Source organism: Chrysochloris asiatica, unplaced genomic scaffold (assembly GCF_000296735.1).
Source record: "Chrysochloris asiatica unplaced genomic scaffold, ChrAsi1.0 scaffold00378, whole genome shotgun sequence".
Classification (NCBI taxonomy): Eukaryota; Metazoa; Chordata; class Mammalia; order Afrosoricida; family Chrysochloridae; genus Chrysochloris; species Chrysochloris asiatica.
This window is the reverse complement of record NW_006408896.1, coordinates 520,181-536,057: the sequence shown is the minus strand read 5'-3', so window position 1 is coordinate 536,057 and position 15,877 is coordinate 520,181. Positions and strand designations below refer to the sequence as shown.

The window sequence follows — 15,877 nt, the reverse complement described above, 5'->3', positions numbered from 1 at the left end:
CCTCGATGCCAGCCCCAACACCAGCCCCAGACCAAAGGCCAGCTCCAATGGCAGTCTCAACTTCAGCCCCAACTCCAACCTCTGCACCCACCACAGTTCCATTCCCAACTGCAACCTTACCTCCAACGGCAGCCCCAGCCCCAATTCCAGTGGGAGCCCCAGCCCCAGCCAGTCCTGCACAAAGCCCTGGCCCTCCGGAGCCCGGGAGGACTCTGTCCAAGGGTTGCCAGGAGACGCAGGTCTCAGACAGCTGGGGAAACCTCATTGCCATGGTTCTTAGAAGTCATCCCTTCCCCAGGCAAGCGGGGCCCCAAGGGAGAGTCCCGAGGGAGTTATTAGGCCCTCCTTATGAAGGCGCAGTCCCCAGCCTTGAGGAAAAGCGCGGGTCGACGGCTGGCCCGGCTGTACTGGCGGGAACACGCGGTCTGGTGGAGCCCCCCAGCCAGCCTCAGCCGGGAGGCCCCCAGACCGACAGCGCTCCCACCGCGCTGGGCCCAGGTGAAGCCAGGGTGGAGGAAGAAGGCCCCAGTTCGCCTCCTCCTCCTCCTCCTCCTCCTCCTCCTCGCACCGCAGAGGCCCGGCCAATCCCCCGGCCCAGGAAGCGCAGCTTGTGCGAGGTGGCCGAGAGCTCAGAGCCGGAGATGGACTCGGCCGCCCTCCGGCAGCGCCAGGAAGGGGCGCGAGGGCAGAAGGCCAGGCCCGCTGGCCACAGGGGCACCCTCACTGAGAAGCAGAAGGAGGCTCGCAAACTCCTAGTCTTTCTGCAGCGGCCCGGGGGCTGGGGCGTGGCGGAGGGACGGCGAAAGCCCAGCGCCCCAGCCCCGGAGCTGCCGGCGGCGGTGGCGGCGCTGCGGCGGCGGCTGGACCTGGGCAGCTGCCTGGAGGTGCTGACCTTCGCCCAGCAGCATGGGGCGCGCGATCTGGCTCAGGACACGTACGCGGTGATGAGCGACAACCTGTTGCACGTGCTCGGGGACCCGCACCTGTACCGGCAGCTGGGCTTCGCCGACCGCGAACGCATCCTGAGTCTGCGGACGGGTCGCGGCCAGGCAATGCTAGGGGTCCTGACGTTGCCCAGTCTCTACCACGTCAGTCGACCTGGGCTCCCTGGCGCCCGGAGAGGCGAGGAGAGAGACGAGGAGGCCCGGCCCGCAGGCCCGACCCACTTGCATGTGTTTAACCCTCAAGCGAACTCGTGGCGGCCACTGACGCAAGTGCCTTCGGAGGTCCCTCTGCGGGGCTGCGGCTTGTGCACCATGTACAACTACCTGTTCCTAGCCGGGGGCATCCGCGGCTCCGGGGCTCGGGCCGTCTGCTCTAACGAGGTCTTTTGCTACAATCCTCTGACCGACATCTGGAGCCAGATGCGACCCATGCAGCAGGCTCGAGCTCAGCTCAAGCTGGTGGCCTTGGACGGGCTGCTCTACGCCATCGGGGGCGAGTGCCTCTACAGCATGGAACGCTACGACCCCCGCACGGACTCCTGGACCTCGCGAGCGCCCCTCCCTGCAGGCACCTTCCCTGTGGCACATGAGGCGGTGGCCTGCCGTGGGGACATTTACGTCACAGGGGGCCATCTCTTCTACCGCCTGCTCAGGTACAGCCCCGCCAAGGATGCGTGGGCCGAGTGCCCATACAGTGCTGGCCACCGCCGTTCCAGCGACATGGTGGCGTTCGGCGGTTTCCTCTACCGCTTTGATCTCCTGAGGGGCGTGGGCGCCGCCGTGATGCGCTACAACACCGTGACCGGCTCGTGGAGCCGCGCCGCCTCCCTGCCTCTGCCGGAGCCCGTACCCCTGCGCTGTGCGGTACTGGGCAGCACCATCTACTGCCTCAACCACCAGGTCACCGCCACCTTCACCGTCTCTGATGCCACAGCGCAGTTTGAGGCCAAGGAGCTGCAGCCCTGTCCCGTGGGGAGTAAGGGGGTCCTCTGCCCGTTCGTTCTGACCCTGCCCACCGCAGACCCGCTGCAAACAGAGCTCTGAGCCCTCGCCGGAAGAAGCGACTGTGGCTGCTGCTCTGTGGAACCTCTGGGACAAGGGACTGAAAGACGGGACTGGGATCCAGAACTTTCTGCTCTTGCCCTGCTCTAATAAACCTCATGCTTAGAGTTCCCATGGTTCTTGGAGAGAGGGTGTGTCTCCACCCCGCCTGCCCTATACTGGGTGCGGCACATGTTTGAGGGAGTCCCCCCTTTCCCTTCCCATACTTGCTCTTGGCTTCCCCCTGCCAACACTGTCTCTGTGACTCTGCCCCCTCATAATCTGCCCAAGTCTCTGCCTGGCTAAAAATTCCCGCTTGGCTCAAACGTCAGCCCCCTCCTCTATGCACTGTTCTCTGGGTTCCCTGGGAGAGGTCAGAGCTGACCCCAAGAATGATGCTGGCTGGACTGGACTGCTCTGTCCTCAGGGCACCAAGTAGCAAAGAGGTATGAGGGGGACAGGAGAAGAAAGCCCCTCTCTGTCTGCCTTCTGCCCTTTGAGCCCTAGAGACCAGCTGTATCCACCCTTCAGCTCTTTGTTCTGGCCCTGTGCTCTCTATCTCTCCCTGCTCTCTCGGCCCTGCCTGCACCTTTGGAGGACTCTCCCTCACCTCCAACTCCTCTACAGGAGACCTTGTGATAGAAACCTCAAAGGTTGATTTGATCTCGTGACTGCTCTTCCCTGTCCTGTCTCTACGGTGAGCCCAACTCTCAGGGAGGTGAACAAACCACACTGAGCAGCGTCTGTCTGGGCCCCTTTGTTTTCACTCTGTGCTCAGTCCCACAGGCATTGAAGAGCCTTCACCTGCTCACTGACACTGCGTATGTACACTCTGCTCACAAGGACGGCTGTGTAGCAGGCAGACAGTGTGGAGGAAAGGGGTCCTCAACTGGTGCTGGAAAAGAACTTTATTGAGAACAGTGCTGGGCACAGATCTGTGCTCATGGTTGTGGCTCTCTCCCCAGCGGGGCCCCTCCATGGCTGGTCGCTGGGGTGCATGGTTCTTAATGCTTCTTCTTGGTCTCTCTGAGCAGTTCCCGCCAGTTCTTCTCCATCTCCTCCTTGCAGTTGAGGAAGGCGTCCTCCAGCCGCCGCATGGACTCAGCCAGCGTGGGGTTGGTGCGTATCACCACCATGTCGTAGGCCATCCAGGTCGCCTGCACTGTGACAGTGATGAGATTGGTCAGAGTCAAGGGACACTGGGCACCTGACAGGCCCGCAGAGACCCCATGTTCTTCTTTATCAGCAGTATAGCAGACACTGAGGGGAAGGAGCCAGTGGGCTGCAGGTCAGAGGGAAGCTACATACACGGCACCCTACACAGAGCAGCTGGGGACTAAGTAAGACATATATCCACTAAGAGGTGAGAGGCCAGTCCAATGTGAGATGGAGAAAATGAGAGAATGCTACCTTCAGTACACAGCCAGCAGTCACAGGGCACACCAGAGAATGCGACAGCCCCTCAGGCACGCACTCAGGCACATCCGACCCCACTCGGACAGGTCTGACCACGCTGACACTGGCCAACCACTCAGTCTTACCAAACTCCAAGCTTCAAGTGACTACATGTTCAATGACTGGTGGCTTGCCTACCTCTACCTGGGCACCTCTGTGCTTTCATTAAGTGCATAGGCACCTCCTTGTGGGAAGCTTTTGGTGTGGACATCAGATGTCCTTTGGCTATCCCCACTGAGCGTGAACCCTGGTACTCACCACCATGCTGCTTTGTTTACTCACCTGTCTGTCCCTCCATGAGATTCCCAAGGATCATGACCCTGGGTCAGTACAGGGTCAGCCCCAGAAAACATGTGCTTCTTGTAGGAGTAAGATGGCGTGCAGCAGCCCATGCCCACCTCATCTCTGCAGCACCCACTCTGCTGGTCTGCTCTGTTTGCTAAAACTACACAGGACAAAGTGAGCTCCCCTTCAGACATGTGACACCAGGATACCTGTGCCCCGTGAAACGCCTTTTTGCTGGACTAAGAAGAGCTGATCCTTTGAAGAGGATCCTCTAGGAACTTAACCAAGGACTGAACTGGTCAATAATGAGAGCAAACATGTATCCAACGCAGCCAGGTCAGCAGTCTAGATGTGTTACAGAGAAGAACATCTGACTGGCTTAGGAAAGAATTAGAAAAAGCATGTGCATGTCAAGGGCTGTGGTCACGGGCTACAGAAGCCCCGGAAGCACAAGCGAGAGCCACCAGGCACTCACTGAACGGAGGCCTGACCCCTCCCACAGAGGTTCTTTTATGGCAAGTGGGGAGGGTGCCCACACCTGCAGAGATCAGTTGCAGCCAACTGCTTACACCTGGGCACAAGACAAGGGCCTAAGCTTGGGAGTTACAGTCTTGCAGCTATCCACCTGCCAGGTGTGAGCTGTGGGACAGTTAAACCTCAGAATCCTCATGTGTAAGACAGCAGCATACGGGTCTCAGCAGGAGGAAGACATGGATAATGTTTATAAACTGCCCAGCACGAGCTCGGTGCCCAGAAAAGGAGAAGTTCTTATTATAAAGGGCAAAGAGTGAGGGTGGGCGGATAAGTAAGTAAACGCAGGGGAGACCACTTTAATGGACTGGGTCATCTAGTCCTACGTAGTCCCTGGACTCTAGTGCTGAGCTTTAGGAACCAAGGAGCTGTTATCAGGCCCGATGACCACCGAAGGAAAACAAACCCACTGTTGAAAACCCTTCTCCCCGGAGACGACTGACTGTGGGTCTCTCTGAGAGGTGTGTGCTGAAGGAGAGAAAGCCCTGGGTGACGTCCCCATTTTTCATAGAAGGGGGACCCTTTTAAGGCTATGGTTTTAATTGTTGGCAAAAACATCTCATAGTGTAAAATTCAGATATGAGATAGTGCTACGGACTGAATTTTGTCCCCCAAATAGGCAATGGGATCCAAGTGCCCAGTACCTGTGGCTCTGATTCTGTTGGGGAATAGGGTTTCCTTATCAGACCTAAACCCAATCAATCTGGAGTTATAAAAGGATCAGATGAGACACCAAGTCAAGTACAAATGAGGGGAGGACAAAGGTCACAGGACGATTTCCAAGGAACTGAGGAACAGAAATGGCAAGAAACAGGGATCTTCCCCCAGAATGAACCGAGAGTCTTCCCCTGCAGCTGGAGCCTGGATTTCAGACTTCTAGCCTCCTGAACTGCGACAACATTTCCTACTCTCTCAAAGCACCCATTTGTGGTGTTACAACAGCGCTTGCTAACTAGACAGACACGAAGTCTAGTGACAGCCCCCTTAGAATTCATAGACTAGGAGGGGCTCGTGGCCACCAGGAAAGTCTCCAGGACTAGACTTCATTCCTTACTTCATCCTTCAGTATTCACTGAGCACCTGAAAGCACGGACCTGGAGAAGTCCCCATGCTAGTGACAGTGGAGAAGGCGCTGTGACAGACAAGTGGTTGGCAGCAGGCTCAGTCTGGACAGGGGGATAAGGGGAGGCCCTTCCTGTGGGTGTCTGGTGAGGACTAGGCTATCAGCACCTGGGGAGACCTGGGAAGTGGGGGTTCTGAGAGGCTCAGTCTAGCTTAGCTCACACACTCAGGTGACCTGCCGGGCAGGACCACAGTTAAGACATACACCTGGACACGGTGAAGGGTCAGGGTCAAGTGCTCTGGAAATGCTGGTTGGAGTGGAGAGGGCCAACCAGGGAAGTGCTGCTAACCAGGAAGGTCCTGAGAGGTCCAGCTGGCCACTGTAATCTGGAAATGAGTGAGAGCTCATGGGACCCCAGATTAATTTCCATCACTGGTAAAATGAGTCTGCACGTATTTTAAAATGTACATGGTGAGTTCTCCCGAACTGTCTAAGAATAGTCCATATTTAGCTAAATCAAGAAATTAGGAAAAGAGGGAGGGCTGGCAATGTTAGTTTATGAGCAAATATAGCCTTTTACACCTTAGAGCTTTTACAGAAATAGTCCCTTTACATTGCGGAAAATTGGAGAGATAAGGAAAAATAAAAGCATAAATTTCCTTAAACTGGTCTATTTCACAACCTGAGAGGATACCATGAAAAAACAAAAATTGTAGTTCCATCTCACACGAATATAGGTATGTAATACTAAATTGGACATGTGCCACCAAATCTAGCAGTGTGTGAAAATGTTACAATTAAATAGACTTTATAGAAAATGTTCAACGATGGCTCAACAACAGAAAATCAAGCAGTGTAATTCACCATATTAAAACAAGGGGGAACTTCTATGAAGGAGCTCTGGTAGTGTAGTGATTACGAATTGGGCTGCTAACCTCAACATCAGCAGTTTGAAACTACCAGCTTTTCCGTAGGAGAAAGATGAGGCTTTCTGCTCTCATACAGATTTACAGCCTCAGAAACCCTGGGCAGGGTCACTATGAGTCGGAACTGATGCCACAGCACACCACCACCACCACCATATGAAAATCTAAGTGGATGAAAAAAACGGATACAGTCTAATTCTGATTTGTGATTTGAAACAACAAGACTCTATGCAAAACAAGGCGACAAAGACCTCTTTTAACTGCTGCTGTCAGGTTGGCGCAGATTTGCCACAACAACTTTCTGAACGAAAGAATGAAACTTTGCCTGACACACTGCTGTCGCCATGCTCACTGGCATGTTTGGGGCTAGTGTGTCAATCATCCTCTTGGAGGGTTTCCCTGGTTTCTGCTGGTCCTATATAGTGTGGCGCTGTGGGTTAATGTGCTGGACTGCAAGGTCAGTTTGAACTACACGGCCGGTGGTTCAAACTCACCAGCCGCTCCTCAGAAACCCTATAAAGGGTCGCTGTGGGTCGGAGCTGACTCAATGACACTTAACAATAACAACAATATTTTATCAAACATGACGTCATTTTTCAGTGACTGCCCTTTTCTGATACTGTGCCCAAAACGAATGAAAAGAGATGCATTTCCGTTCGATTTCTTGTAAGACAGGTTTGTTCCTTCTTCTGGAAGTCCAGGGTATATTCAATATCCTTTGACACCACCACAGTCTGAATACACCAATTCTTCTTCGGTCTTCCTTTTTTACTGTTCAGCTTTCATACGCATCTGAGGCCACTGGAAAGACCATGACTCGTGTCAGGTACACCTCAGTCACCCAAGTGACTTCTCTGCTTTTTAAGATTTTAAAGCGGTCTTTGGCAGCAGATGTGCCCAATGCAATCTATAATTTAATGTCTTGACTGCGGCTCCTTTGGATGTTTCCTATTGATCCAAGTAAATGAAATCCTTGACAACTTCAATTTCTTGATCATTTGCCATGATCTTGTTTAACAGCCCAGCTGTGAGGATTTTTGTTTAGCAGTGCAACTAAAATGAACAAAATAAATGAACACTTAAAAGAACCAAACAGAAGATTTCAAAAGGTGGTTGAGAAGACTATGTAAAGTATTACAATGAAATGTGCAAAGACCCAAAGTTAGAAAATCACTAGGGAAGAACATAATCAGCATTTTATAAACTTAAAGAATTGAAGGGATAATTCAAGCCTGAAGTTGTAATATTGAAGATTACGCGGGCAAAAAATTCAATGATGCAGGAATCATCTAACGAAGATGGAAGGAATACACACAGTTACTGCATCAAGAAGAACTGGTCACTGTTCATTCATTTTAGGAAGTAGCGTATGAACAAGAACCAATGATACTGAAGGGAGAAAGAAGTCCAAGGTGTACTGAAGGCATTGGTAAAACTAAGCTTCCAACAAGTGACAGAATACCAGTTGAGATGTCTCAACAAACAGATGTGATGCAGATACAAGTTATCTATGTCAAGAAATCTGCAAGAGATCCATATTCATGCCCATTTCAAAAGCGATGTGCAAATCATTGAACAAGGTAATTTATATCACACATAAGCAAAGTTTTGCTGAAGATAATTTTTAAATGGTTGCAACCATACATCAACAGGGAACCGACAGAAATCCAAGCCAGTTGTTTTTCGATTGTAACACTATAGATACAACAAAACCCTCGCCGTCTCTACATGCACAATTCAGCTGCACCAATTATACCTTCCCGATGTTGCACAACCATCACCATTATCCATTTCCAAATCTCTCTCTCGCCTTCAAGCCACATTTAGGAGCTAATATGGAACAAGGTATGTCATTGCTGATGAAAGATGGATCTTGGTTGAAAGTAGAGAAGACTTTTAAGCTATTTACTTGTGTTTTATCAACTACATGAAAGCATTCAGCTGTGTGGATCATAGCACATTACAGTTAACATTGTGAAGAAGGGGAATTCCAGAACACTCAATTGTGCTCATGTGGACTCTGTACATAGGCCAAGAGACAACAAGAAGCTACTGAATGGTTCCAACTCAGAAAACGTGTATGGCGGGAATGTATCTTTCACCTATTTATTTAATCTGTATGGTGCTGCGAACCTTAAGGTCAGCGGTTTGAAACTACCTGGTGCTCCGCGGGAGAAAGATGAGGCTTTCTACTCCCGTAAAGATTTACACCCTCGGAAACCCTGTACAGGGTCGCTATGGGTTGGAACCGACTCGATGGCACACAACAACAACAACAAATGGTGAACAAATCATCTGAACAGCTGGCTTTTTTGAAGAAGACCATGTCATCAGGATTGAAGAAAGACTCAATAACTACCTGCGATTTGCAGATGATGCAACCTTGCTTGCTTAAAGTGAAGAGGACTTGAAACACTTGCTGATGAAGGTAAAAGATTACAGCCCTCGATATGGATTACATTTTAACATATAGAAAACAAAAATCCTCACAACTGGGTGGCTAAACATCATGATAAATGTTGAAGAAATTGAAGTTGTCAAAGATTTCATTCTACTTGGATCAATGTTCATGGAAGCAACAGCCAAGAAATTAAATGACATACAACACTGGGCAGACGTGCTACAAAAGACCTCTTTAAAATTTTTAAACAGCAAAAGTTACTTTAATGACTAAGGTGCATCTGATCCAAGCCATGGTCATTTCAGTTGCCTCATATGCATGTGAAAACTGGACAATATAAAGGAAGACAAGAAGAATCTATGCATTTGAATGATAGTGTTGAAGAACCAATGTATTTGAATTATGGTGTTGGAACATATTGAATATACCATGGACTGTCTCAAGAAGGAGCAAATCCATCTTATGAGAAATAGAATCAGAACGAGCCTTAGAAACAACGAGCACATAGAAGGAGGAGCTCATGTTTGGACAGACCTTGAGGATGGACTGACAGCACCTGCAATGGGTCAGACCACATTGTGTCTGCTGTTCACGAAAACCACTGCCATCAAGTCAATGCCAACTCATAACAACCCTATGCAGGGTTTCTGAGGCTGCAAATCTTTGTGGGAGCAGAAAGCATCCTCTTTATCCCATGGCGCCACTGATGGATTTGAACTACTGACCTTGCCAAATACAGTCACTAAGAATTGGACTTGATTTGATGGGACCTAGCAGCAGTATGGAATCCTGTTGTGGCATTTTAGGATAAGCACTGGACTGCAAGATCAGTTTGAACCTCAAGTTCAGTGGTTCAAATCCACCACTCGTTCCTCAGAAACCCTCTACAGGGTCACGATGAGTCAGAACTGACTCAATGACACTTAACAATATCAATAATCTGTGTACATCTTTTCTTGCATTTATCTTCTGCTGTCTGGTGGTTTAATAGCTGTTGGTGACTGCTTCCTTGGTTATTCTCCTTGACTTGTGTGGTCACCAGCAGCATTGGACCAAGGCCTTCCCTGAGGGGCAACACAGGCCAAGAACCCCTATGCTGTGCCCTCTTTAATCTCAAGGATCAGGATGAGAGATTGTGTGATTCTGACCCAAAATTGTCCTGCTTCTGTTAACAACAATTGTTCTCATTTGTCCTAGGGGCAACTATGAGGAAATGATTCTACTGCTACAGTCCAGGTAGAAAAACATGTTCTAGCCCGAATCTGTAGAACACAGAGTATACTTAAAAATGACAAAAAGACAATTACACAAAGTCTTAATTATTTAATCTGTGATTGCTTACCTGTTGATAAAACATACTTCTTTAGTAGTTGATAAATTGCTAAAGAAATATAAAAAAACCTATATGAATCACAAAATTAGACAACCTGTGCAGAATATTTATATACAAACTATCAGTGCAGTTGTTGTTAGGTGTCGTCTAGTCAGGTCTGACTCACAGCAACCGTATATAAATAAAACAGATCAACTAAAATTGATGACCGTCCAGGTTTGTACCATCTTCACAGTTGGTACGTTTGGCCCACTGCCGCTGCCACTCTGTCAATTCCTCTCATGGGGGGAAGGGCGCGGGGATCTTCCTGTTTTTGCTGACCTTTCACTTTACCAAGCATGATGTCCTTCTCCAGGAACGGGTCCCTCCTGAGAACAAGTCCAAAGTATAACAAAACCTCACCATCCTGGCTGTACGTCTTCCAACAGAAATCTGTTTGCTCTTCTGGCAGCTCGTGGTACTTTAATATTCTTCTCTAACAGCATAATTCAAATGCATCGATTCTTCTGTGATCTTCCTTATTCACTGTCCAGCAATCACATGCATATGAAGCGACTGAAATACCATGGCTTGGGCTTGAGTCAGCCATATCTTATAAAAAGACGAAAATTTATGAAACTAAAACTAAAGAAAGAATCAGCTAAACAGAAATTAGTGAAACTTATAGGAACCTGCAAAGGAGTTCTGGTAGCTTAGTAGTTAAGAGTCGGACTGCTAACCTCAAGGTCAGCAGTTGGAAGCTACCAGCTGTTCCATGGGAGAAAGATGAGGCTTTCTGCTCCCATAAGGATTTACAGCCTCGGAAACTCTATGCAGGGTCCCTGTGAGTCGGAACCGATTCCACAGCACACCGCCACCACCAGTATGCAGATGACACAACTTTGCTTGCTGGAAGTGAAGAGAACTTGAAGATCCAAGACTATAATTTTTAGTCTGGATTGCACCTCAATGTAAAGAAAATGAAAATCCTCATAACTAGACCAAGAAAATAACATCACGATGAAAAGACAAAAGACTGAAGTTGTCAAAGACTTCATTTTGCTTGAATCCAAAACCAGTGCTCATGGAAGCAGTTAATCAATCCAAGGACGTATTGCATGAGGCACATCTGCTGCCCAGACCCTTATTAAAGAGCTCAAGAGCAGACAGGTCAGTTGGAGGGCTGGGCCCACCTGATCTAATCCATGATATTTTCAATAGACTCAGATGCCTATGAAAGTTGGACAATGAATAAGGAAGACTTAAAGAATCGATGCATTTGAGTGACGGTTTTGGAGAAGAATATGGAAAGTACTGTGGTCTGACAGAAGAACAAACAAATCTGTCTTGGAAGAAAACCAGGTAGAATTCTCCTCAGAAGGGAGGATGCCACGACTTTGTCTCTTGTACTTTGGAATGTTGTCATGAAGGACTAGTCTCTGGAAAGGACACATGTGTGGTAAAGTGCAGGGTCAGTGAAAAAGAGGAAGACCCCCCAAGGCGATGGGCTGATACTGTGGCAGTAACAATGGGCGCCAACATCCCAACAACCGTGAGGGAGGTGCAGAACCAGACAGTGTTCCCTTCTGTTGTGCACAGGGTTGCTATGAGCTGGACCCGACCTGCCGGCACCTAACAATAACAGTAACAGAAATTCAAACACTGCGGTGTGGATACGGACCAACCCCTGCCATTAACTTGGTGGTAACCCTATAGGATAGAGGAGAACCACCTCATAGGCTTTGTGAGATTGTAAATCTTGATGGGAGCAGACAGCTTCATCATTCTTCTGTTGAGTGGGTGGTGGGCCTGAACCGCCAAACTTGTAGTTTGTAGTCCAGTGCTTATCCTACAGAACCACTGTGCTCCCCTGGATAAGCAGAAGGGGAAGAAATCTTGTATGGCAGCATATTGCTGTCTATCAGACACAGTCTAAATCTGCTTTGCTCCTGAAAGACAGGAGTACAGACGCCTGTCAGCACAGAAGTCTGCTTCATCGCACAGCCGCAGAGATCAGACAACTTTCAGCTTGCTGAGGAGTCTCAAAGACTAACATTGAAACTCTATGTGACATGTTTCACTAAAAAAAAATCCAGTCTGGCTTGTCTCTGGGATGAGAGCGAACTTTTGTAACTCCTTTCAACTACTGTTGGAATATTGATTTGCCTAAGAGAGAATCTCTAGTGGATCTAAATAAAATACAACATACACTGTAGTTCGTTTGGCACACTTTAACAGATGAAACTGTTAAAAGGAGCTCATTATAAAGTAGATGAAAGTGTAAGTAGATAGTCCACCGGTTTCAGATTAGGGCAAGGCCTGCTAGGCTCCAAACAACAGGAAGAAGACAGAAAAGGGCACTTCTGACAGATTTTTCACTTCAGGAAGGCTCACCAAAGCTTCATATACAAAATTAAAAGACAAACAAAAGAAGAGATGGAGAAAATATTTACGACAAATGTTAGCCATCAACGCAGACTCCGCACGCAGACACACTTACAGGGCAGCCTGGAGCCCCTCAAGCCACCTGACCTATTGCTCTTAGGGCCAGGCCTGAAGTGAGGTCAGTTTTTTACAGCCTTTCATATCACACAGCTTCCTCTTCTGCCCTGCTGCCCTCCTGCCTCCAGATCTCTCTCCTCTCCACTCCACACTGTCCCTCCTCTGGTCATTAGAGGCACCGTTCTAAAACAGCTCCACCCAGAGATGACAGAGGTGGCAGTGACGCCTGTTTCTTGCTGCTGCAGCCCCTTCTCTCCTGACAGGCCACCTTGTGAACCCCGCGGGCTGGCCTGGCCCCTCCGTCACACTGGTCGTTCTTCGTTGCCATGCTTCCTCTCTGTCACCCACTCCGTGTGTTCAAGGTGCCCAGTCCTTTCTGTATCCCGTTAGCAGCATTTGCCACATTGCTATTTTCACATACACATTAACCTGTACTGTAATTTACATGTATATGCTGAAGTTACTTAGTTGTGTTGATGTCTGTTCTGGCTCCCACCCACCTCTTCTCATAAAGGGGTGTCTTGATCCAACTTCATGGCCCTAGGATGGCCCACAGGAGGTAATCACTAAGCGTCACTAAGCAGGAGACTGTGGAATCAGGTTGAAGGGATTATATAACTAAGAGTGGGGAAATTAACGTAGAACCTTATAAGGGCACTTTTTAGAAAACGGAAAAACTTTCAAGCACATAGGCCAGTTCATCGCACACGTATCTAAGCCATTTTCTACAGTCCGTTGTAATGAATGAATACGATTTGTAAACGAATCTTCTCCTTTACGGAGTCCTGGTGAAGTGCAGTAGGATAAGCACTGAACCTCGAGGTCAGAACCGACCAGCCGCTCCTAGGAAACCCTATACAGGGGCGTTGTGGGTCGGGACTGACTCGATGGCACATAACAACAACATTTCCTTTAAAGGTTTTTTGTTTTTTTCTCATCTGAGCAGAGAATGCATGCTTTCTAAAATTTGTTTCACATTATGATTTTTATCTGGCAAAAATTATGCTCACAAATTACGAGAATTAATAGACATCCTAAATTTGCCAAGAACAGATTCTTGTTGTTGTTAAGTGTCGTCGAGTTGGTTCCAACTCATAGCGATCCTATATAGGGTTTCTGAGGAGCAATTGGTGAGCTTGAACCACTGACCTTGAGGTTCAAACCGACCTTGCAGTCCAGCACACTGACCCGCAGTTAACCAGGTCTCCAAGAGCAGCTGAAGGACGATGTAATGGTCTTGCTACCACTTCTGGTAATTACGTAATGAAACATGTTAAATAAAATAACAAACTGACATTCCTTTGTAAGAGTGGAGGAATTTGTTAAATCCTCGTTGTTGTTGTTAAATGCCATCAAGTCAGCTCTGACTCACAGCAACTTCGTATAGGGTTTCCAAGGAGCAGCTAGGGGGTTTGAACTGCCGACTTTGTGGTTCTTGGTCCAGTGCTGATGCTACAATACCATACCAGGAGCTGTGTTAAAGCCTACTGCTGCTTTATTCCACGGCTCTAGCTTACAGTTCAGTAGCAGCCAGTCTCGATACTATTACTGTGAACCTCTTCTGTCTGAATGACTTAGAGAGAGACGTTCCAATTCCATCTCCAGGTGTCACAGGAATGACCAGCTGCTTAGCATCTGACCTATGGCTGGTACTTGACAGTTTCAAAAGGGCTATTTCTGTCCTGAAGAAGACAGCAGTCAGCTACACAAACAGGAAGCACACACACATACAATGATAAGAAACAATTCAGGATCACATTCAGTTATCAGTGTGAAATTGTATGACACACCAGTTGCCATAGAGGCTGTATGCGGGTCCAGAAAGCACTTGGTTTGAACTTAAAAGTGTCGGGAAGGTTTGGCCTATCGAAAAGCAATGGGGACGCACCGGGCTGGTAAAACATCCTACCTGAGATTTTCTCCATCTCTTCCAGTAGTTTTTCCAAGTCCTTATTCAGGTCTGACAGCATTTTCAACATGTTGTCATAGTTTCTGTCTCCAGGGTCAGAATCAGCCATCTGCTGATGCACACAAAGAAGACAGATCTGGGTTTCATCTCTGGCACCACCACGAGCAGCTGTGGTGCTTCAAATGCATTCTTCCCATCTCCAAGTTTGGAAAATACCACTCACCCTGCAGGGCTGATGTGGGATTAATGCGACGGTGTGTGCATGTACGTGTGTATATAGATGTGCACATTTACACACACATGCACTATAGCCATATATGTGTGCATACGTGGATACATGTTTGTGTGCATGTGTATACATGTGCGCACACGTTCATATGCATGTGCACACACATATTCATGTGTGTGCCTGTATTTATGCGTGCAGTATGGGTATGCATCTGTGAATGCATACATGTTTGTGTGCATGCGTATATACATGCACATGCATTTACATGCATACATTCATGTGTGCACGTCAATGTGTGCAAGTGCATGCATGTACATGTTTGTGTGCATGTGTATACAGATGCGCGCACATTTACACTCATGTGCACACATATTCACATGTGTGCATGCCTGTATTTATGTATGCATACATTTGTGCGTACATGTTTGCCTATGTATACGTGTGTATACTGTGCTGTGTGTAAAGGATCCAGCACAGAGTTTGGTCAACATTAGCGCTCCCTCCCCTCTCCTCTCCCTTTAAGCACAAACATGTCTTCAAACACCACTGAGGGTTGGAACATAAAAGAGGAAAGCATTGTCATTGGGTCTTAAAGGAAAAGGTCTTTGTTGTGCATGGTAACATACAGTGGAATTCAATGTGGCAGAAACATACTGCATCCACACGAAATGTAGTTGACGTTTTATGACAAGACACAATAAGGAATGTACAGTGTATAATGGGAGTGAGTCCCACAGCCCCACACAAGCCAGACTAAGACAAATGCCATAAAGGATACAAACACATTATAACAAATACACATGCAAAGCTATGGGAGGAGGGTAAGTTTAATCTGAAAATATGATTCACAAATTTGCTGATATTTTGTTTGAATTTTGGAGAGTCTGTGCAAGGTTATATTTAAAAAAAAAAAAAAAATTTCAACAACCTCCAGGAGGTCACTCTTGGACACCAGGGAAGATAGCACAACCCTAGGCAGAACCCTAGAGTGGCCTTTCACACCTTTCTTGGCCTCTTCTTCCAGACACAGTAGGCTTCTAAGATTCATCACCTAAGGGTCAGGGAGACCTAGCATGTGAGACATCATAAATTCAACCTATCCCAGCTCCTCAGATATATTGATCATTACTGGTGATTGGAATGCAAAGGTTGGGAGCAAAGAGGAAGGATCAGTAGTTAGAAAATATGGCCTTGGTGATAGAAATGATGCTAGAGAACGCATGATAGAATTCTGCAAAACCAATGATTTGTTCATTTCAAATACCTTCTTTAGACAGCA

General features: G+C 47.9%; 2 protein-coding genes across 2 annotated transcripts; one reads left to right on the top strand and one right to left on the bottom strand.

The window, feature by feature from the left end:
- Window positions 1-269: 269 nt before the first annotated feature.
- KLHDC7B (kelch domain containing 7B) lies at window positions 270-1,988 on the top strand. The gene has a single exon (XM_006876408.1). The coding sequence runs from the start codon at window positions 270-272 to the stop codon at window positions 1,986-1,988; it is 1,719 nt and encodes a 572-aa protein (XP_006876470.1).
- A 1,001-nt stretch (window positions 1,989-2,989) lies between these two features.
- SYCE3 (synaptonemal complex central element protein 3) lies at window positions 2,990-14,493 on the bottom strand. Its single transcript, XM_006876407.1, has 2 exons — window positions 14,370-14,493; window positions 2,990-3,147 (listed from the first exon to the last, which is right to left on the bottom strand). The coding sequence occupies exons 1-2, from the start codon at window positions 14,476-14,478 to the stop codon at window positions 2,990-2,992; spliced, it is 267 nt and encodes an 88-aa protein (XP_006876469.1). The 5' UTR covers window positions 14,479-14,493.
- Window positions 14,494-15,877: the final 1,384 nt, after the last annotated feature.